Raw genomic sequence first — 21,870 nt, 5'->3', positions numbered from 1 at the left:
CTGCAATGATAGATAGCGACATCTACGCAGACAGATAAAAAATATCCTCCTGGGATCAGCCAAGGGGCACTGAGCACTCCACAAGTCACATTTACCACTGAAAAAACAACGCTGGTCATTTCATATTCTTACAAGGGACCAAAGGAGAAAAAGAGCTAAGATCTACAATACATCATCCACATAGTTTGTAAGCCATGCATCATTGAGGAGAGGAGATGTAGAGGATGAAAAGAGGATCCTCTGTGTCTCACAAGAAGACAAACCCAGAGGTTCCCAAAGCACTTTAGCATTAAACTCACCCTCTCAGCGGTCACTTCTGATCCTTTGCACTCTCTATAAATAGCTCCATGTAATCCATCTCACTGGGAACAAGCTGTCCCCATCGCCCATGGGCTGCAGGGGAGGAAAACACTGTGTCCCACCAGGAACTTCCCTGTTTCACTCTTTAAATCCACACAGTTGTCTCTGTTGGTTGAAGAGCACTCTGATGAAGCACCGAGTGTGAAAGCTGTTTGACTGAACAATGTCACACTGCATTGCAGTCAGTGATGATGATGATGATGATGATGATGATGATGATGATGATGACTCTGCTTTGGCCTTGGCCAGATTGGACCCAACTGTGAGGCTGGGTCACCATTAAATTCCAATTCATTTTCAATGGACCACACGCAGGCCTGAGGTCCGGCAGACTGGATACCGAACACAGACCCGTGTCCTGCCGGTAACATACAGTAGGTGTTCCAGTCAAAAACGATGGAATGCCACTCGCAGCCAAAACCCCCGTCTACCTTTTGTGAGTGCGATGAATTTCATCCTCTGAAATGTTCCCTTCCCTTGAAGTGTTGGCTGCACACCTTCGAATGCTGGGTAACTCCACAACCCGTCCTACTGTGAGTGGAGTACAAACTAAAGTGCTGAGTGCTCAAACTCCTTTGCTGATCACTGCCAATGGAAATGAGTGGCGGAGCACAGAGCCTATTATTAGACCGAGGCCGTGTTTGAAAGCCTCCACTCGTCTGCTATTCACTTCTCGGTGTTAACAATAACCAACAACATCCTTGTGACAATTAATATTGGAACAAACGTGTGTATTTGTGAGTGTCTGTTGTTCGTCTCGTCATCAGTAGCAGATGACAAGATTGGGATGGAGCGGGAGCGGGAGTTGAACCGCCAACAAGGTTGGCGGTTCAACTCCCGCTCCATCCCAGTCTGTCGTTGTGTCCTTGGGCAAAGACACTCAACCCTAAACTGCTCCCAATGGGGCTGGCAGCGCCTTGCAAGGCAGCAGCCACCCAGTGGTGTTATCAATGTGTGTGTGAATGGGTGAGTGAGGTAGCGGGAAGGTGCTGGAGAAGTAAGTGCAGTCCATTTAGCATCAGTCTGTTATTTCCCACATCAGTCGTGTTGATTGTGTCTTTGGTCTTTAATAGATGTGTATCTCTCTTTGCAACAGGCAGGTTTTCCTTCCTTCCTTCCTTCCCTCCTTCCTTTCTTCTTTTTTGCATCTGCGTCATTTTATGAAGCATAACAAGCCTGATAAAAGCTGCGCTGAGCTTCCTCGTCTGTGAGTCCACATAAACCCTGCAGCGGTTTCCATTGAAAGCAGCAGCGGTGCTCCTCTCGCTGGTGAGGTTCACAGTCACACGGCGTCCTGATGGTACCAGGTGCACCTGCTGTGACTGTCGCTGGAAGATACACTTGCTACACAACATATTGTGTGCACTGAGCCATTTTGCGCATCAATTTTCATCCAATTTCATACTTTCAACGTATCGATGCTGCACCGTAACCAAAATTCATCTGGAAAAGGTTTTCAATCACTTCCACCACAATTGTCTCATATGATTCTGGGATACATGCAATGTGTGAGTTTTGAATAAAGCAGATTTGCTTTTCTTAAATCAAGTGTTTCCTTGAAACAAGATTATTCATTTTTTAGGAAAAACTAAAAAAAAGCTTAAAAACCTCATTACGTGTCCAATAAAAAAAAAAAAGCTCATTTCATCTCATATATGGCTCAAGATGTTTTCACTTAACAAGACATTCAAGTTGTACTCACTAAAAACAAGGCCCAGTTTGCAAGTAGGTCATTTGACGCTAAATCAGACAGATTTAGTCGGTCAGATTAGCAGTATTTTGCAGTGTAGCGTTTTCAAGCCACAATTAAGATGTGATGTGAGTGCAGACATGACGAGTGTCTGTACAGACATGACGAGTGTCTGTACAGACATGACGAGTGACCTGAGGGGGAACTTTCATTGCACATTTGGTTGGATGGCCATGGAAGCTTCTCTCCTCCTCCCCTCACACTGCTGCTTTGTTTGAGGAAACTTGAGCTCAATGGATGAAGTTTCCTCACTGCGAACCTGCAGAGTAAAGTCTCATCTGCTGCGTTTATATACTCAGCGCCCCCTGGGATCAGCGGAATTACATATTTTGGAAGTTTCTAAAATTGTTTAAACCGGGTCACAAGTTAGCAGCCCCCAACATGTGAGCAGCAGAGGAACTTCCTGTTAGGAAAAGGGAAGTGAGCAAAGTTTCAAAGGGTCACGGTGACCTTTGCATCCCACCGAGTGCTCCTCCAGAACGCCTCCTACTGCTGTTTCACTACTGCAACATGCAACCGCAGTCCACAAACTACCACAACAAAGTCAATCAGTCGGTGAATAGAAAATCTTTATTAATCTGGCACTTTTCAGGACATGAAATGAAATACAAGACAAGACAACACACAGCAAAATAGAGGAAATAGGCCCCGCCTCTCCAACCTTGCTATTTGCATGAATGCTTAATTTGTATAAGTACTTCTCCACATATCGATACCTCTTTGGAAGTTTGACCAAACTACGATGACGCTGTGAAACCAACTACATTGGTGGCCCTTAGACATGCATGTGCAGCAATCCCATTGGACCCTTTGGCCAACGGTACCCAAGCAGTAGTTGGCTGTACACAGAAATATCTGGAAGCCAAGGGCCACTTTGAGCACCTCTCGTCACTGTAGAGGCCAAAGGTCACTTGTATTGATCTCAAATTTGGTATTGAAATATTTATGCAAGTTTTCCTATTTCCTGATGTGTGTAGACATTATTTTGGTTGACTGCACACACACACACACACACACACACACACACACACAAACACACACACACACACACACCAAAAGGACCCGCAAGATAAGTAAGAAACTTGAAAACTAACAAATGAACTTTAAAATGGAACCTTCCTTGCTGCTTCTTTATGGCTGTGAGACCTGGAAAACCACCAAATCAATCATTGACAAATTGCAAGTGTTTGCTGACCACTGCCTCAGATACACACTGAGAGTCTGGTGGCCAAACAGGATAAGCAGCGTAGACCTGTGGAGACGGACGAACCGGGAGCAAGTTCACAATGAAACCAAATCCGGAATGTGGGGATGGACTGGCCGTACATTTAGGAAAGATCCAAACAACGCAGCAAGGAACGACCTGGACGACAACCGGCGAGACAAGAGGAAAGGAAGCCAAGGAGTGGAGGAGTGGAGGAGGTCCACGCTGGCTGAGCTCACCGAGACGGGGACCTCCTGGCAGGAAGCCAAGTCCAGCGCCTGGAGGGGAGCGAGGTGGAGGTCCAAAGCAGAAGAAGAAGAAGAAGAAGGAGTTGGAATTGCAATCAGATGCTACTATTGAACTTGGTTGTGGAGTATCAAGTGTTTTGGGCTCAGTTTATGTTCGAGGTACAGTTGAGGCCAACACGCTCTCTTTAAAAACCACCTCCTTGTCGCCCCTGCTTGTTGTGCTCTGGTGTGACTCAGCCATGCAGTGAGCAGCAGTCAGAGGAAAACACGCAGAGAGAAAGCAGAGCAGTGAAATATTGCTCCGCTAACTTTTCTATGCACAAAGCTTTGGTTCCTATTGCAGTATCCACCATTCCGTTCCTCATTTGAACCTCCCCACATCCCACTTGTGACTTCGTCATGTCGATGTCGTTTACGTGTGTGAGGAACCACTAAAGTGACATTTAGCACTAATTTAACACACAGATGAAAGTACAACGCCGTCCATGAAGCCCAGCTGCTCACATCTGGTTTGTGTGAAGACGCTGCCCACTACTGTTGGAGCTCTGAACTGCCCCCGCAGCACCGAGCCATTGAAGGTACGAGTGATTTTCTGCTTCGGCCTGCAGCTCATTAGACCCTTACCCTGGCTCTGCTCTGCTGATGTTTACGACTTGGTTATACTTTCAGCAACATCTTGATTTAATATTTCAAGTCTGAATTTTGTGTATCTGTGCACGCTGGTTGTTTTCCTTACAAGTTTTCAAGAACAGAACAAGGATTTTGGACAATGGACATGAACAATTTTATATAAGTCCAGCACTCTTCCAAAGTATGTTTTGGAAGAGTGATGTGACACGGGTTCCAACAATGCTTGTTTTTGATGAAGGCTGAAAAATCCCCCAAATATGTTCAAAAACTTTGGGACTTTTTTTTTTTTTTGTTAGGGCCAAAAGCCGACCGGTTGGATTCTTCTGAGAATATCTCTACATTTTTATTTGCCGGCAAATATTTTTGAATGATATTCATGAATGCTGTTCAAGCTATATTTTGTATTTAAGTGTGTGTCCTGAGTTTAAATTCAGTTGTTCAGTCAAAATTACAAAACAATCTCTGGAATAAAAAAAAAATAGACTTTGATTATCATCCTGATGATTACAAAAATGTCTTTATTTTTTCTTCAACATCTAGACAGAAATCACCAATACATGAAAAATATCACAAACTGTTTTTATTTAAAAAAAAAAAAAAAAAAGACATTTATTTACAAATAGTTGTAGAGTGACTGCAAAGTTTCTGTAAAAGATTGTCATACTAAAACATGGCTGAACTATTTCTTTAGTTTGGACACAAAGAGCAGAAAATACATGCACATCTGTACATTCGGCAACTGCCAGCAAAATAGCTCTGATTACAAAATATAGCACTCGGCAGAAACTATTTGTGGAGTTCAAGTTGTGTTTTGCCAGCCGATTCACATTCCTGTGTATGAAAATGCAAATTTGAGAGTGCACTTCCTCTTGGTACTTGTTCTATTAAAAAATAAGTGTAAAAAATAGATTCTGCAGTCTCGGGCGAAGTATCGTCTGCATATCATATCGTGTGCAGCTCAAAAGGTCTTCAACCACAAAGCGTCGACGTCTCAGTGTGGACCGAAGGAAAAAAAACATTTCTTAACATGGCAGCAACTCCAGTTTCAATCCAGCTGACTGAGTACACAAAGAATTGCAATGCAAACATCCCAACATGAGGCTGGGCCTTCAACAGTGGAGGCAGATGTTTCTCCAACGTAGGAGAAGAGAGTCAGCTTAACGATTCTGCCGTCCACAACGTTGTATTGTTCTCATCATTGTCATCAAGTGCTTGGGTCACGATGCATCATGGATTAATAAACGTTAACAACAACACAATGGGCCTGTTGAGAGTTAAAGGTGTCATACGTGTGGTGAGATGATGGGAGTCTGTGGAACAGTGGAAGTGATAGGACGCAGAGCTGGCATCAGCACGTCAGAGGGACTGAGATGGTTTGGACCAGCGTTTCTCAACTGGTAGGTGGCGACCCAAGAGTGGTTCATGGAGGTGTTTTGATTGGGTCCCGCAGCTTTGAGGGGCGGTTTCCTTTTTAATTTTAAACAGATTTATGATAGATAGATAGATAGATAGATAGATAGATAGATAGATAAACCAAAGCAAAGTTCGAACCAAATCAGTGTTTTTGAAGCCCCAAGCTCTTTATTGAAATAACTCTGAAAACACTGAAAAATGAATGAAATACAGCTATTTTAGGACTTAATCTAATATCATTTTTAGTCCAAGTCCAAATTAAAAAGCTTAAAGGCCCGTACATGGCCCCCAGGCCATAGTTTGCAAGCCTGCTCTAGCTCTCTGCTAAAAAAAAAAGGACTCGTAATCCAATTCTTCAGTCAGTCTGACTGCAGAGAAACTGCCATCAATCAACCTCAACAGAGAACAGAGAGACTAAGGCTGATGATGGAGACACTCATCATGTGGTCAAGCTGCAAGTCACATGGACTGTCCAAGAGGTTCCCAACTACAACAATGCCAACCCCAAGACACCTTCAAGATCACATTCACACAAGGGTATTAGGACCAACGAGTGGACACACTTCAACCCCTCCAACTGTGAGTATGGAGACCCCAAAGAATGCCAACTCTGTCTCTGATAGGCTTACCTCGACAGTGAATCTCACACTTCAACCAATGACCGCTTGGTGTCTAATCAAAGGAGCAGTGATTGGCTCTGAAGTGGGAAAATGCTTTGGACAAGACGTTGATATAGCCGATGACTGGAGAGGATACGACCTCCGACCTTGTCAAAGACACAGGAGCTACTTGAAGTTCAAGTTGCTGAACTGTGACAGCAGTGCGATGTAACATCGATGTTAATGTTGATTGACAGGAGAGGAGAAAAAAAAAGTACAATTGTCATGACCAAACACGAGTGGCCATTACACTGTCCACTGGGGTGGGTTGTGTGTTCTGCCACACGCCACACACTTGTTGGCAAAGTCATGTGACTATGAGGTCTTCCTGGTCTTCCTGGCTTCAAAACAACCCCAGAGCTGCTGGAGCTCAACGAGAGGTAGATGAACATCTATGATCCATGAACTGACTCTGGTTAGTGTGCGTCATAGAGTGGGGTCCGGGGTGGTCGGACCACCAACACCCCCCACCCCACCATGAAACCCCTGAAAGCCCCACACCCAAACTTTAAGGGGCAATTTCAAAAAGCAACAAAATGTCCGTAAGGTCTAAAAAAAAATGTTCCAGCATAGGAACATTATGGGTTTGACAGAGTCCAGTGAGGATCTTATGACCACCAGAACCAAGAGGTTTTTTTTTTTTTAAGGATCAATGTAGGGTGGGGGGGGCAAAAAGAACATCCCTGTTTAAAAAGCTTGCAGCAGCGAGATCTCACTGACGACTCCTGCCTCACGCTATCAGTCTGTCCTGATTCAAACAATGAAGACTAAGACCGATGACTGTTACCTCAACAGGAAGGGCAAACACTGGCTGTTGTGCCCTCTAAAGTTCTTACACAGCGGCCAATAGGCAAAGCGACGCAAATAAACGATGCAAAAAAATGCGAATTTTTCACGAAGGACAAATTTTCCTGTAAACACCAAGCGCAAAGAAATCTTTAAATCTTCAAATCTGAAGGAGAAACAATGCAGTGGACGACATCCTCAAGTGATGATGTCCTGGTGATGGTTGGATTAAAAAGAAAAAGAATGGAAGTGTTTGGGTTCTTGAGGGAGGAGAAGGCTGCGTTCAACACCACCATGCAGGAGATCAAATTTGACCCGAGGAAATTCAGCCACTACTTCAGAATGTCCATGAAGGAGCCGACTGACTCGGAACAGCGGCTCGCTACGTGCCTGAGGGAGGGGTCAGCACATCATCGACATGCCAACATGCCAACAACGAAGGCCAGGCCAGTTCTTCACAGTATGGAACAGTTGATGGCACCAACTTCAACTCTTGAAGGAAAGCACAGGCGGCCAACCTTCACTTCAGCTCATCAGAATTGGCTTTTTACCACCATGACTTTCTATTGAATTGAAGAACTGTAATGGATATGTTTGCTAAAGTTCATTCATTCAAGTTTTTGTTTTGGCCCAAGAATCAGTGGAGAGGCTTTTGCAACAGCTGCTACCTCACTGCCCCCGAAAAGAACGCAAAGAAGAAATACAGGAAGTGGTTGCAAGCCTTGCTAATAGAGTTAGCATGAGGGCTGAGGTAGTGGCGGTTTTATTCAACCGGATGTTTTTCTTTCTTTGTTTGTTTTTTTTTTTAAATGAAAATCTTTTGTAACGACTCACTTTGGAAATAATTTTTGAAAAAAAAAAATCTTAATATTGCCTCTGCTTTCCCAAAACTTGCTCTGGGGTTGTTGTTTTTTATAACCGCATGAATGTTTTGTCATGAATCAAGAGGATTTGTGAAACGTTCCAGGTTATCGATTTAACGTGTGTGAGCACGACAGTCGACAAAAGTCTCATTTTTAGAATGTGCAACATTTCATACGTTCATCTCGGACAAACTGGCCCTCGAGAAAAGATGATAATAATAATAAATATCACAAAGTAGTCGAGCACGAGATCAAAAGGTCGCAATGATCGCGGTTGTAAGCCAGTAAATGTGTTTCAGCGGGTGATTTTCTCACCCGATGCTTCTCAAACGGAGCGAGGCCGAGTTTGAAACGCCGCTGCAGTCGTTCAAAGGTTGGTTCATTGAGTCAGAGTTGATCTGAGCTGCTGTGCAGTTCACCTCGGGATGAACTCCTTTGTCTAAAATGTCTGATTGAGTTGCTTTCCATTAAAGCGCAAAAAAACCCCACAATCGTTAAAAGGAAGCGAAGCCGTTAGCCAGTGCACAGCCAACATCTACTAGCGGCCACGTTGAGGGAACCATCAACACTCCAGCGTGAAGTGATGGAGCCGCCCTGTGCCTGCTCTAAAGTCCACCTGAGAGGTGAGCTCTTCAACACTCCTGTGAATGATAGGCAGTCCAGGACATTACTGAAGCTAAAGGAGCAGACTTTCAACCAACCATGAGGCCACTTTAGTTACAATGCAACACTACATATTGTTCTTGATGCTACAACTGAAGAGCACAGGCCCCAAGGCGCTGCCAATACTGCAGGACTTCAGGCAGCTTTCACCACCAGCCAGCAAAAACAGCAACTTCACGACTTTAGACGGACACATTCCAGGCCAGAGGACGCAGAACTTTAGTTCCGAGCTCTGGACTGAGCGGCATCGCTGCCTGACCACTCAAACACAAGCATGAGCATGAAGCAGTCAGAGTACAACTACAGACAGAGCCCGGTACTGTGTAGCCCACAGCAGCGGTTCTCCACTTGCCAAAAGTGGGTCGCGCAGCTGTTTGGATGAGGTGGCGTCTTTGAGGGTGGTGTATGCGTATGTATGCATGTCACGTTATTCAATGACTTCTATGTATTTACTGGACATGACAGGGCCAGAGTTCAATCTGCATCTCCTCAACCTGAACCAATCAGAATATCACAGCCCGGTCCGTCCACCGTTTCTTATTTCTTGTTCGAGCCACCAGCTGTGGTTGACTTATCGTCAGAGATCATGGCCATATTTCAATACACAGCCACAGGTGTTGATTTGAACAATCTCATTATTTTGAGTTCTAGTCACACAAGTGAGTGAGGATGTGGGATAGTAGATGATCGGGACAAAGCAAAGATGAAAGCGAGGGGAGGGGGAAAAAAAATTGATATTTCAAAAAAAAAAAAAAAAGTATTGGAATAATTTTACTTCTTTTTTTTCTTTGAGAGATTTTATTTGATTGGAAAAAAAAAATTCTCTTCACGTTTTTGTTTTTCGACAAATGATTGCAAAAAAATAGGCTCTGAGGTGTAATACCAGTAGATGTGGTTTGAGTGGAAAACAAGGAGCATCTTCTGTCCATCAGTGTTATTACTACACCAACAACACACGTCTGTGTCGGATCAGCACCAGAACTCTCCTTTCACTCTCAGCAAATGTATAAACTCTATAAACTGAGTCACTCGGTTCTTTTTTTTTTCCCAAGCATGAAGCTGGTGGCAGGTGAGCAGCACGGACAAACTGCGCCGACAGCCAGTAGGATCGCGGGTCGCGACCGGACCTGAACCTCCAGCAGAACATGGCCCGACCTCTTGCGACGCCTCTCGACGACAGCACTTTGATTAATTCCAGATTCAGAGGCAGACGGGGCTGAGAGAGGGCGCCAGAGTGCAGACCGGCGTGGGGAGGCCGTAGTGGGCGGGGTCTGTGAAGGGGAAGAGGAGGAGGACGAAGAGGACGACGCCCAGCACGTAGGAGGAGAGGATGGTGGTCCGGTGAGGGTGCTCCAGAGCCGCGCTGATGGCAGGGAAGCCCATGTAGTTACAGAAGGAGTGACAGAGCACCGGGCCCACCAGGTGACCTGCAACACACAGCACTGACTTTTCTCCACCGTCCAGGCTCCATCACCTGCTCCCACTCACCACCGCACATTGACTGAACACACGGCCCAGAAAGACATGAATAAAAGTGTCGAATCGCAGTACAATACAAGTCATTTGGTTTTCCTCCCACACTGGCAGCAAAAAAAAAAAAAGCGGCTGTTACTTTTTCACTCTCGTGTGGAATTTTTGCGGGTTGGACCTTCCGACCAATCAGAGCGATGTAGGCGTGTCGGTGACGTCGCATCAACGTCTGCAAACAACGTGGAGCCAGGAGAGGTCAGAGTTCATCTGCCGGACGGTGGCGTTGAACTCGACCATCTCCTCACTCAACAACAGTACTGGGTGGAGCCAAAGACTCTTCTTCTTCTTCTTCTTCTTTTTTTTTTTAACCCAACCATCAGCAGGACACCATCACTTGAGGATGTCGTCCACTCCATTGCTTCTCCCGCGGCGCCAAAAGAAAGAGCCGCAAACTTTGTTCTCTGGGCAGATTTTATATGCATCTTCACGTTGCGCTCGGCGTCGCCTACTGTCCAGTGTGTGAGGACCTTTCCAACGCTTCTCATGTGTGCATCAGAATCTCCACGGATCAACTTGGGTCTCGCTGCCTGTTCGCTGCCATCTCGCACCGCCATATTTTAAGGAAGTCTTCCGGGCCACTGTCGCCCCCTGCTGCTCTGGAGGTCCACGTCCCTCTCCTGAGCTTGCCAGTGAACCGCAGCGGTTTATTTATTAACCCTAAATACCACACGTTACGCTGTCAGGCGGCTGGATTGTCCCCACCAGGCTTCCTTAGAAATACGATGGTGCAAGACGGCAGCTCACTGGGAGCGACTGGGACCCTGATCAACCTATGGAGATTCTCAAGAACCGTTCTGAGGGGAGGAAGACCACATGACATTTATTGTACTGCTCATAATACACTTTTATTTATGTATTTGAGGGAACTATAAAAGGCACTGACCAATTTAAAAATCACAAATCAAGTCAAATTTTACACACTGGACCTTTCATGCTTTGGTACTGATCTAAACTACCGAGACCGTGCAGGTATTACACAGATAACAACATGATCTTCTCCAAGTTTATGCAATTTTGTCATAAATTTCTAACAGCAGCGGTAAGACGACACCGTTGATGAACATTGGGAAAAGTTTCCTGAAACAAAAATGAACTAAGAAGATACACTGACACCAGTTTGCGGTATCAGCTCCCTGAACGCCTCTGCTGCTGCTGCTGCGGCTGCAGAGTTCAGATTTTACACGTACTAGTACTGGTCATGCAGCTAAACAGTGACATCCAGTGCTGGTCCAAAGAAATACAGCAAGGTGTGGAGTTTTTTTCTTTACAAAGACGAATGGAAAGTCAGGTCAGACACCTGCGGTGGAGTGAATCCTCCGGGTGAAGGTGAGCTTTCACCTTCCAGCTTCTCACCTGTTCGAATGAAGATGAAGGCAGTGTAGGCCCCGAACACTGCAGTGTAGGAAAACTGGAACACTGCAAGAGAAGCCAGAGAAAGCAGCGTCATTCGCAGCCTTTTCCGACCACAGTGTTCCTCAACTGGTGGGTCGCAACCCAAAAGTGGGTTGCGGAGCTGCTTTGATTGGGTCGCAGCTTCGTGGGCAGTTCCCCTTTTTTGGTAAAGGGATTGTAAAATGATATATATGCATATATATGTGCATATATGTATCCAGGGAGAGTAGTTTACCTGCAGAGAGGAAGATCCCTGACAAGGAGCTCTGCCTGAACCTCAGCAGCTCGATGACGTGGTGGAAATGTGCTGGAGGAGACACACAACACACAACTCACTTCACTGAGAATCACAACAGTTTTGTGTCCATCGAAACGCAAACATTCACGCTGCTCTCATGATGTGCAGCACAGGTGAAGAAAAAAACCCAAAAAAGGCCTAAAAAAGAAAAAAAAAGACATAATATTGATATAAGATCAATCAGATTAGATAAATAGATTGGGATTTAGCGCTTGATGATTAAAAAGGTTGATTGATTGATAGATTGATTTATATTAAACATTGTAATTTCTAGCTTGGTCAGTTTAGGTTGATGAATGTGGACTGGGTCATGTTTGATTTTACACAGTCAAACCCCAAGAGGGTGGATGGATGGATGGAGTGATAGAGTGATGGATGGATGGAGTGATGGAGTGATGGATGGATGGAGTGATGGAGTGATGGAGTGATGGATGCCTGGATATAAAAGGCAGGCAGGCAGGTGTTGCAGAAGGTCTGGTGTAACCCACCCACTCCAAAGAAGAGGGGGCAGGTGAAGATGGCCACCAGGGGTCCAGCGCAGGGCACCAACATGGGCAGCATGCAGGCCCTGAACACCAGCTCTTCTGTCAGCGGCGCCACCACCTGGTTCCTCAACCAGCGCATGTCGCTGGCGCACAGCGTCCAGAACCAGGGGTCTGTGGGAGGACACGGGCCAAGTTACGCCTCAATTAGCACCACTCGCTCCTCGCTGAAAGGCTCATTTCACAGAAAAGAAATCCAAAAATTCAACCAAAACCAAAAAGTTTAAATTTTGAAATGCAAAATGAGAACTGAAGTTCACTTTAGTGATTCTTTTTCTTTTTCAGAGATCCTTTTTGTAAGATGAGCATGTAGGCCCGCTGAGCCGTCAGCCTGCTCCTGAGCTCCTCACTGATAACTGGCACGAAAAACGCCGTAACATCGTCAAATCATATCAAATATCCCAGTTGTTTAATCCATCAACAACAAAGCAAATGAAACTGACTCACAACTTCTGGGATATTTGCACTCCGCTGACGTAGTTTTGTAGCTTTCTGTAGTTTGGTACCTGCATGCTGTCCTTCGCACCATGTGCCGCTGAGGAACCAAATATCAACGCGCTGCCGTATATGTCGAATATATTGTCGGATTGGCAATAAAGTTACCTTGAGCCTATTGACGAGGTCAATATCGCAGAAGCTTGATCGATCGGTTGCTGTGCTTCCACGCGCAATACCTCTATACATTAGTACACAACTCCATCCTTGGTTCCGACTCACCAAAAGCCACCTGGAGTCCATCCATGAAGCTCCAGGGACAGTCCAGGGCCATCTGCAGCAGCGGGCCCAGGAACAGGACCTGCAGCACCAACACAGCTTTTAGACGGCTGCTGAGAAGCAGTGGAAGCAGTCCAGATGTTGGTTGGAACCGTGAGATCAGACACTGTCAACAGGTTCCAATAGAGACACAAACAGTCGGGGATCTGGCAACTAAAAGGTACCATCATGACCGTGACTGCAGAACCTCACTTCACCTCCTCCTTGAATGCAGAAGATTTTGTGTCATTTTGGCTATGCAACAACATCATTTCTTGCACAGCCTCTGCATGGAACAGCTGTGACCTTGACGTTGACCTTGAGTTGATAAAGCTTTCAAATTTAAAATTCACACGTTACACAAACTGCATTCTGTATTGAGAGCCATCATTTGCCAAATTATCAGAACACGATGCACTCATTGAGAATCGTTTGAACCGAGAATCGATTTTGAAGAGAATCGTGACCTGAAGAGTTGAACTGAATGGATTGAACACAATTGAATCGCAAGAGAGCCAAAGATTCATACAGCCAGTTTTGAGTCCCAACATGGGCTGTGTCTCAATTCAGGGTCTGCATCCTTGGAAGGAAGCGTCCTCCGTCTGAAGGAAGCGTCCTCCAAGGACCCGGCCCAGAAGGACCAACCCAAACTCCGCCTCCTCAGTAACCACAGGGGACGGTCTTGCCTTGGGCGTATTTCCTGGTTGCGTCACCACCGTTCCCTCCTGCTGGCCAACCCCGGAAGTGACGTTTTCATAGCATCAAGCTAACCATTGGTTCACCATCTAACGATGGCGTTGGATGTTCAAATCAGTAAAAACCCTGCGTTAAAAACTGAATATTTGATGTGAAATTTCAATACTGAAATTTATATGCGGTGTCTTTGCCAGTAGATGGCGCTAATTTCAGCCGACTTCCCAGGATCCCAGGATGCTTTGCAGCAGCGCTAACAGTAGGGAGCATTTGGAGCGTCCTAAGGACTTCTGGGAAGTGGGAGGAGCCTTCACGCAGTGCTATGATGCAACTGGCCTTCAAATGCAGCCTTGGAAGGATGCAGAGCCTGAATTGAGGCACAGCCACGGTCATTGTTGGTAGATGTTCTTCTTACCATTGTGAGCAGCAGGGGGAGTATGATGGCAGGAACAAGGCCTTCAAACCTCAGTCCCAGCAGAGCCAGGAGTGACGGACCACTCTGACACACAAACACACACACAACAACACTCAGTCAGAAGAAAGCCTGCAAAGGTCACCTTTTGTTGAGTCTTTCATTGTCCTGAAAAATATCATGACAACTTTTTGAATAATAACACACTAGCAGTCAAAGGTTTGGACACCCTTGTTTCTTCTCTAGCTTGACTCCTTTCTACACTGCAGATACACAATGAAGCCATCAAATATATGAGCAAGATATGAGGATTCATGTGGCAAAAGGAAAACATTGTGTGTGTGTGTGTGTGTGTGTGTGTGTGTGTGTGTGTTCAAAGTCTAAATTAGACGGACGAGATATTGAAAATGAAAAGTGGACCAGCTCAATATTAATTAAGCCTTGAAAGCTGCGGTCAACGAACGAGCGACGCCCACAAACAGAAACCAACACGCATGTTTGTAGGTGTTGATAGGATATTTATGATATTTATTTACGCAGGACTGGCCGCTGCAGGCCTAGTTTGAGGAACCGAGTGGTGAGACTCACCCTCACACCAGTGAACTCCCTCCACGTCCACACAAAGAAAGGCGACAGGGCCGACACCACCAGCACGCTGGTGAAGCGCCTCTTGATGACGGTGGGGTGATCTCTGAGGACAGCAGCAAGCAAGTTACCAAGACAACACAAGCACTGACGCCTCAAGCAGCCCTGGCACTGTATTGCCGTGTCTCAATTCAGGGTCTGCACCCTTCAAACCGAGCGTCCTCCGTCTGAAGGAAGCGTCCTCCGAAGGACCCGGCCTAGAAGGACAGACCCAAACCCCGCCTCCCCGGTAATCACAGGGGACGGTCTAGCCTTGGGCGTATTTCCTGGTTGCGTCACCGCCGTTCCCCCCTGCTGGCCAACCCAGGAAGTGACGTTTTCATAACATCAAGCTAACCATTGGTTCACCATCTAACGATGGCGTTGGATGTTCAAATAAGTAAAAACCCTGCGTTAAAAACTGAATATTTGATGTGAAGTTTCAATACTTAAATTTATACGTGGTGTCTTTGCCAGTAGATGGCGCTAATTTCAGCTGACTTCCCAGGATCCCAGTACGCGAAGGATAGTAGCGGTGCAGCCTTGGCAATCGGATAAAACGACTGCGCATTTCCAGTACGCATTTGGAGCGTCCTAAGGACTTTTGGGAATTGGGAGGAGCCTTCGGCGCAGTGCTATGACGCAACTTCCTCTCAAAATGCGTACTTCAAGGATACAGACCCTGAATTGAGACACAGAATATGACTGCTTTCAACTTCTCTTACCCACCAAAAGGAGGCGGCAGGTACAAAACTATGGACTAGTGAAAGGGCCCAAGTATTAATACATATCCATTATTAAATAATCACTTCAATGTGTCTGCGAAAGAATTACAATTGAACGCATGAATGTGACTCAATGTGTATCATTCATTCATTACAATGCCAGCAGTCGCAGTTTCACATTGCAGTTGCATTGAAATGTAATTTTTTTTTTGAAACTGAATGAAGACATAATAAAACATACATGTTGGTGTTTCACATCAAACAAATTGGTATTTTAATGATTTAATGATGTGTTTGATAACAAGCATGTATTAAAATTCCAATTCAGCAAATGAATTAACACATTTAAATAATTCCATTTGTGTTTATTTCTACACTTTACACCTCCCCACACAAACCAGGTCCATATGTTTGATTTAATGCCATCCATCCGTTTTCTGTGCACTCTTCCTGCTCCACTCAGGGTCAAAGGTCATCCAGACACTCCCGGAAAGCCATAGTGTTTGCACTTAATCATAAATCCATATTTACATTCAAAAGAACAATAAAAGCCAGTGAGTTTGTCTTTGATTGCCATGAAAAATAATCATCACATCAGATTTTCCGTTTTGTTTGAGGAAGTATTACAGGGTAATAGTGACTTATTATTATTACTACTTGTTATTATTCTGAGTATTTTTGATATCTATCATTATGGTGTTGTGTATGTCGTGTTTTTTTGTTGTTTTTTTAATTTAATCTCTGTGTTAATGTATTTCTTTGAGTACAGGGGGCAGATAATATAAAATTCTTCTTCTTTCTGCTCCTTTAATTCAGGATGTTGGGAATGTTTGAGTCGAATTGTTTTGTTTAGCTTTAATTAAATAAAGTTAAGCAATGAGACAAAAGCTTGTGTCATATTTTTGTTTGGTTTCGGTTTCATCTGAACTCTGATTATTCAGAATAGCCAGCCTCATTTCACACAGTGGATGTTGTCTGGTGGTGGCATTCTCAATGTTTCTTATTGCACCGCTTATGACGTGTGCATCACAACATTGCTACTTACGACTAACTTTTAAAGTCAGACTCTTGTGTGTGCAATGCGTGTGAGTGTGAGTGTGTGTGTAGACGAGCTCACCTCGGCAAATCACTCCTCCACACGTACAGGCTGCCGACGTAGGAACAAGCCAGCAGCAGGCAGGAGAGCACCGACATCCAGCACAGTCCGTCCGGCAGCAGCAGCAGCGCCGAGGCGCCGCGGCGGGCGTCCAACTCATCCGCCAGAGGCTCCGGCGAGAAGCGCCGCTCCTCGGCCATGGCCACCGCCGGCTGGGACCTCGCCCTACTGGGCAGCGGGTCGGCTGCTGGACCGTCTACACAACTGAAACATGGTGGTGCGACGTTAAAGCGGTCGGTTAAAAGTTTGACGGTGGGCTCCTCTCGAAGGAGGTGAGCTAACGTTGTTAGCCAAAGAGCTACTAACTAGCTTAGTTCAGCGGCGCTGAAAATGGACGTCATTTCGTCGTCTTCTTCTTCAAGGCGGGTGGCAACAATCAACTTGACAGATCCACTACCGCCACCTACTGTGTAATAACAACAACAACAACAATAATAATAACAATAATAATAATAATAATAATAATAATAATAATAATAATAATAATAATAATAATAATTAGATAAACTTATCTTTATTAATCCCGAATTCTTTAAGAACCTAAATAACGTTTTATATATAAAAAATATTATTTAATATCTATTTTTCAGATTATAAACTTCTAGCCCACTTTCACTTATTTCCTTTTTCAGCCGTGTGGATTTTATGTTTTTCACATTCACAAACACTTTTAACATGATGGACTGATTCCCACAGTCATTCACGCAGTCACACATCCCACAGCCAAGACTATTTATTTGTGTTTTATTAGCGTTTGTTTGTTTTTTAATCTTATTGTGCAGCACTTTGGAAACCGTGCATTGTTAAAATGGTGTTATTGATAAATAAAGTGTATTGGATTGGATCCTCCCTTGCATCTCCATTTTTTTTTAACTGCCCTTTTTTCAATGGTGGTAGAGATTTTAACTAGCCCACTAACACATCAAGCTTATGTCAAAGAAGAAGAAGAAGAAGAAGAAGAAGAAGAAGAAGAAGGTGGACGAGGTATCCAGGTTTGGGTGTGCAGGGCCACTGTAGTTCACTGGCAAACTCAGGAGAGGGAGGGAGCGTGAAAGGATGCTGCAATCTAAAAATGGAACCACTTGATGTCGCTGTTTCTTCTACAAAATGTACAAATATTACACACTGGACCTTGAAGGCATTGGTGTCAAACTCTGCAGTGTGATTATATGATGATTATTATTTACATTTTATTTATTTCAACATTACATTTTGCATGCGTGCGAGTTATGTTTACTGTTTTATTGGAAGAAAATAAAAACACTATTTTTTTTTTTTTTATCATTGACTGTATGAACCAATGCTAAATCTAAAGACTCACACGTATTTTATTACACACACCCTTTAACTAATGACATCATGGTTCATAAAACCTTGCTTATCCCCGCCTCTACACAATTGTCTTTTGCACGTCTCGCTCTTGTGTTTCGCTCCTCTGTCGTTGTATTATAGCTTGACTTTCACTTTGTAATTACTGGGTTGTAGTGGTACAACAGCGTAGTTTCCCCTGATTGTGGGATCAATAAAGTACATCTGTTCTATTCTATTCTATTCCAATTAATGCCATCAAACGAGCTCGAAACGAGCAGCCAAATTCACCAGCGTCACCTGAAGGTAACAGCACCCATATTTTGTATTGTTTTTAGTGCTGCAACAGCGGAGTCTTTCCACATTTTTGGATCGTTTAAGTACATCTATGCTATTCTGTTCTGTTCTGTTCTGTTCTGTTCTATTCTATTCTATTCCTTTAATTGATGTCGTCAATTGAGCTGGATTTTTCGCATGCTGGGAGTGAGGAGGAGGGTGGAGGGAGGAGGTGAGGGGTTGTAGGCGTGGCATGGGGCGGGGTGTGGAGGAGAGATGGGGGTGGGGGGGCTGTCTGCTGTACATCCGGGAGGAGTAAACGTGTTTTTCTGTCTCGGCCTGGAACGTTGCGTGGAGGATTCTTCTTCTCTCCAGCGGATCCTGATGCGCTCCGCCGCTCACTTGAGCCGCATTGTGCTGCGCCTCCCGGACTCCTGGACGCTCCATCCGCACCGGCTGCCAGCAGACATCCAACCAGGGGAGGATTTACATTCCCAGACTTCTAGTGGCGACCATCAGCAGGTAGTTAGTACCTAGTGGGCCGTGATGCCGCGGTTTTCTCCTCCTCCTCCTCCTCCTCTTCCTCCTCCTCCTCCCCGCATCCCCATCACCTGTTTTTTTCCCCCCCATTATTATTTTTCAGCGCAGTTTCATCCGCAAAAACGATGTTGCGTGCTTGTTGTTGTGCTCTTTGGGGGGGGGGGGTTCATCATGTTTTTGTGTGTTTTTTTTTTGTTGTTGTTTTTTTTGGATCGCTACATTAATATTTGATACGGAGCCTGACGCAGTTTCAGCGATAAATAAATCAAGCGGACGGCAAAGCAACGCCGAGGTTCGTCCGCGTCAAGGCCAATCCGCTCCTATGCGTTCAGTTGCGTCATTGTGTTGCGAGCATTTCTTATTTATTTACGTCTGATGATGGCTGTGCTGGCGTGTGTGATTCGTGCGTAAGGAGGGCGTGCGTGTGCGTGTGCGCTGTGCGCGCGGTGTCTTGTGTGTATGTAAAAGCTGTGGGCGGCGGCGCGTGCCAGCGGAATCCCCCTCAATGTCCCCCAAAACTAGAAATAAGACGACGTGATGGTCAGCAAGGAAGCTGACATGATGCCAGTGTCCTTTTCCAAAGCAGCAAAGACACAGATATAGATAGAATAGAGAGACAGATATAGATAGAATAGACACAGCAAAGATACAGATAGATAGATAGATAGATAGATAGGCAAAAATACAGGTATAGACAAAATAACATTTATGTAGATAAATGTAATTTTTCTTCTTCTGCTGCTGTTTTACGGCCAGCTGCCAACACCGGGCTACATGCTGGTGAGCGTGCACACATCGTGCACACATCCAAACAGCAGTCGTGGCCTCGGGGAAACGCAATCTGCTGCAATCGGCGCAGCCGGAGCAGCAACAATACGAGCAGCAGATCGAGGCCATGTTGAAATGATCCTTCAGCGGCAGGCAGGAGGTGAAGCAGCACAATGACATCGTCCTCCGTGCTGCTCCTGGTGGCTCGGGTGGGGGTGGGGGTGGGGGTGGGGGGAGGGATGATCCATCGGCATTTTGTTACGTGTGTGTGTGTGTGTGTGTGAAAATGACAAGTACAGTGGAGGAGCGTTGTGCTCCTCCTCTCTCTAGAGTCAGAATTGTCTCTCGTTCAGAGCTTCAGAACTGCAGTGATCCAGAAGACGGAGCAGCAGATGGTCCATCCTGCTCCTCCTCCTGTTTCCATGCAGAGTTGTGTGTCATGTCACGATGAGCTCATGATTCCCCTCTACTGTACCGACGGTGACCACTGTGGGCGAAATATTAGGGTGGGTTGGGGGGGGGTTACCAATCTAAACTTCCTGAACATGCAGGAGGCCTTTCATAACCTTACAACCAGGGTGTGAAATACAGGGTGGTCCTGATTTACCCATGAGACCCCCTCAAAGCCTGGAAGAATACATTGAAGGAGGTCTCATGGTTTTCTTTCCCACGTCACTATTTTGTCACTGCTTTCTAACAAACAGTTTGCGTCCCAGCATGTTGAGGTGACAGAGCAATGGCTCCATTTTCTTCTATATTGATCTATTTTCACATTTATGGAATTTATAGTCTTGATTATGTTTTTTTTTTTTTTTTTTTTACATTGTTTGACAAATAATGTACATGCAGTTAGTAGCTGCGATTCCACGACCCTTAGAATTGCGCAAAACCTAAATATGGCCATAATAAAACCTGGTGATGGGAACAACTCAACTTGGAAAAACCTCTCAAATGTGACTCAAAGGTTTTGACTCTCATCATCAGGTGTTTTTTCCACACGTATCCATACGGAGGAATATCGCTAAAGTGTCATGGCACGTCAGCGGACGTGACGTACGGGGGTCACGTGACCAGTTGACTGACCGGTGAAAATGGCGCTTTATGATTGGGCGGAGGAGGAGACGGATATATATTTTTTTACAAGTCATCAAAGAGAAAAATATGACAACCTTTGCGGACATCTTGTCCCTCCAGCCTCCTCGCAGTGGAGTCTCGCAGGAGCACATTGGACCAGGATTACAGTTGATGCACCATTCAATGGAAACACCTGCAAATCACAGGTGTACTCTGTCGAAATCTTTAGAAACGTGGCTTTTATTTTACAAAACAAGTGTCATGGAAACGCAGCTAACTGTTGGGATCTCCCTGTGGAGCCTTCAGAGGTCGAGTTCTTGGTGAGTAGTAGTCCAGGCAGTTTGACCCCCACACAAGTGCGGTGACGTGAATCTGGCCATATAGGATCTTCTCTATCTGAACTCTTACGCGTCATTTGTTAAAAAATATAAAACTGACCGAACCAACAGTTTGGTGGTTTCACTACATCTGTCATCAGTGGGCTTATTAATATTACATAGGACAGTAGTCTGCTTTGCACGACATGCAAACAAATAGTCAGTTTCTGTTACACACACACACACACAATACATAAAATATATATAATAACGGGTCAAAGAAAAAATAGTGAGTAATTGTCCTTTTTTTTCTGGAGGCCGTCGTTTATTGCGGAGTTTGTTTGGGCTATATTTAGAAGCATTTGCTTCTACCTCTTCTTCTTCTCCCCACATGGTTCATAACTCTCCCACACACACACACACACACACACACACTACACTCACCCTTCCTGTGGTAGGTGGATGGAAAGAGTGAACAGAGAAAGAGAGAAAGAGAGAAAGAGAGAGAGAGTGAGCAGAAAGCCACCGGTTACATGAATATGATGAAAGTGATGTAAGTATAAAAGTGAGTATAAAAGTCAATTGTGAGTTGTGTGTTTTCTTGTACTGTACGCTGATGACACTGGTCCAGTGTGAGGTGAATTAGGAACTCTGAGTTATATGAAGGCTTCTTTTTTTCTTTTTCTTTTTTACTTTACTTGTTCTCAGCGCTTTCGTCCATCTGAGCCTCGGTTCCTTGAGCCATGTTCTGCGTATTGAAAAGAGCCCTTGTAAAGAAGTCATTCCGTCATTGATTTAGATCCTGTGGTCCAGTGGTTCTCAACTGAAGGTGGTAAAATCTCATTTAAAATGGGAAACTGCCCACGAAGCCATGACCCAATGTGGC

General features: G+C 45.0%; 2 protein-coding genes and 1 long non-coding RNA gene across 6 annotated transcripts in view; 2 read left to right on the top strand and 1 right to left on the bottom strand.

The window, feature by feature from the left end:
• The window catches only part of LOC142897851 (uncharacterized), a 71,509-nt gene extending 70,233 nt beyond the window's left edge, over positions 1–1,276 (top strand). The window contains exon 3 of the long non-coding RNA XR_012928496.1: positions 1,182–1,276. This is a non-coding gene — a long non-coding RNA (uncharacterized LOC142897851). The remainder of the gene's footprint in view (positions 1–1,181) is intronic.
• A 3,515-nt stretch (positions 1,277–4,791) lies between these two features.
• rce1a (Ras converting CAAX endopeptidase 1a) lies at positions 4,792–17,045 on the bottom strand. The gene is made up of 8 exons (XM_076040463.1): positions 16,663–17,045; positions 14,785–14,887; positions 14,200–14,283; positions 13,056–13,134; positions 12,285–12,452; positions 11,734–11,805; positions 11,460–11,522; positions 4,792–10,003 (listed from the first exon to the last, which is right to left on the bottom strand). The coding sequence occupies exons 1-8, from the start codon at positions 16,839–16,841 to the stop codon at positions 9,777–9,779; spliced, it is 975 nt and encodes a 324-aa protein (XP_075896578.1). The 5' UTR covers positions 16,842–17,045; the 3' UTR covers positions 4,792–9,776.
• A 1,543-nt stretch (positions 17,046–18,588) lies between these two features.
• Positions 18,589–21,870, top strand: part of peli3 (pellino E3 ubiquitin protein ligase family member 3) — a 9,679-nt gene continuing 6,397 nt past the window's right edge. For 2 of the 4 annotated variants that reach the window (XM_076040458.1, XM_076040457.1), the window contains exon 1: positions 18,589–18,807. The gene's annotated coding sequence lies outside the window, so the exon portion shown is untranslated. Of the gene's footprint in view, positions 18,811–21,870 lie in introns of all 4 variants that reach the window. The other 2 variants (XM_076040456.1, XM_076040455.1) reach the window with 1 other exon arrangement.

The sequence above is a fragment of the Nelusetta ayraudi genome, unplaced genomic scaffold (assembly GCF_046127955.1).
Source record: "Nelusetta ayraudi isolate G7.1 ecotype Tasmania unplaced genomic scaffold, CSIRO-AGI_Nayr_v1 ptg000061l, whole genome shotgun sequence".
Taxonomy (NCBI): domain Eukaryota; kingdom Metazoa; phylum Chordata; class Actinopteri; order Tetraodontiformes; family Monacanthidae; genus Nelusetta; species Nelusetta ayraudi.
The sequence above is the reverse complement of the archived record's forward strand: the minus strand, read 5'-3'. Positions and strand labels throughout refer to the sequence as shown.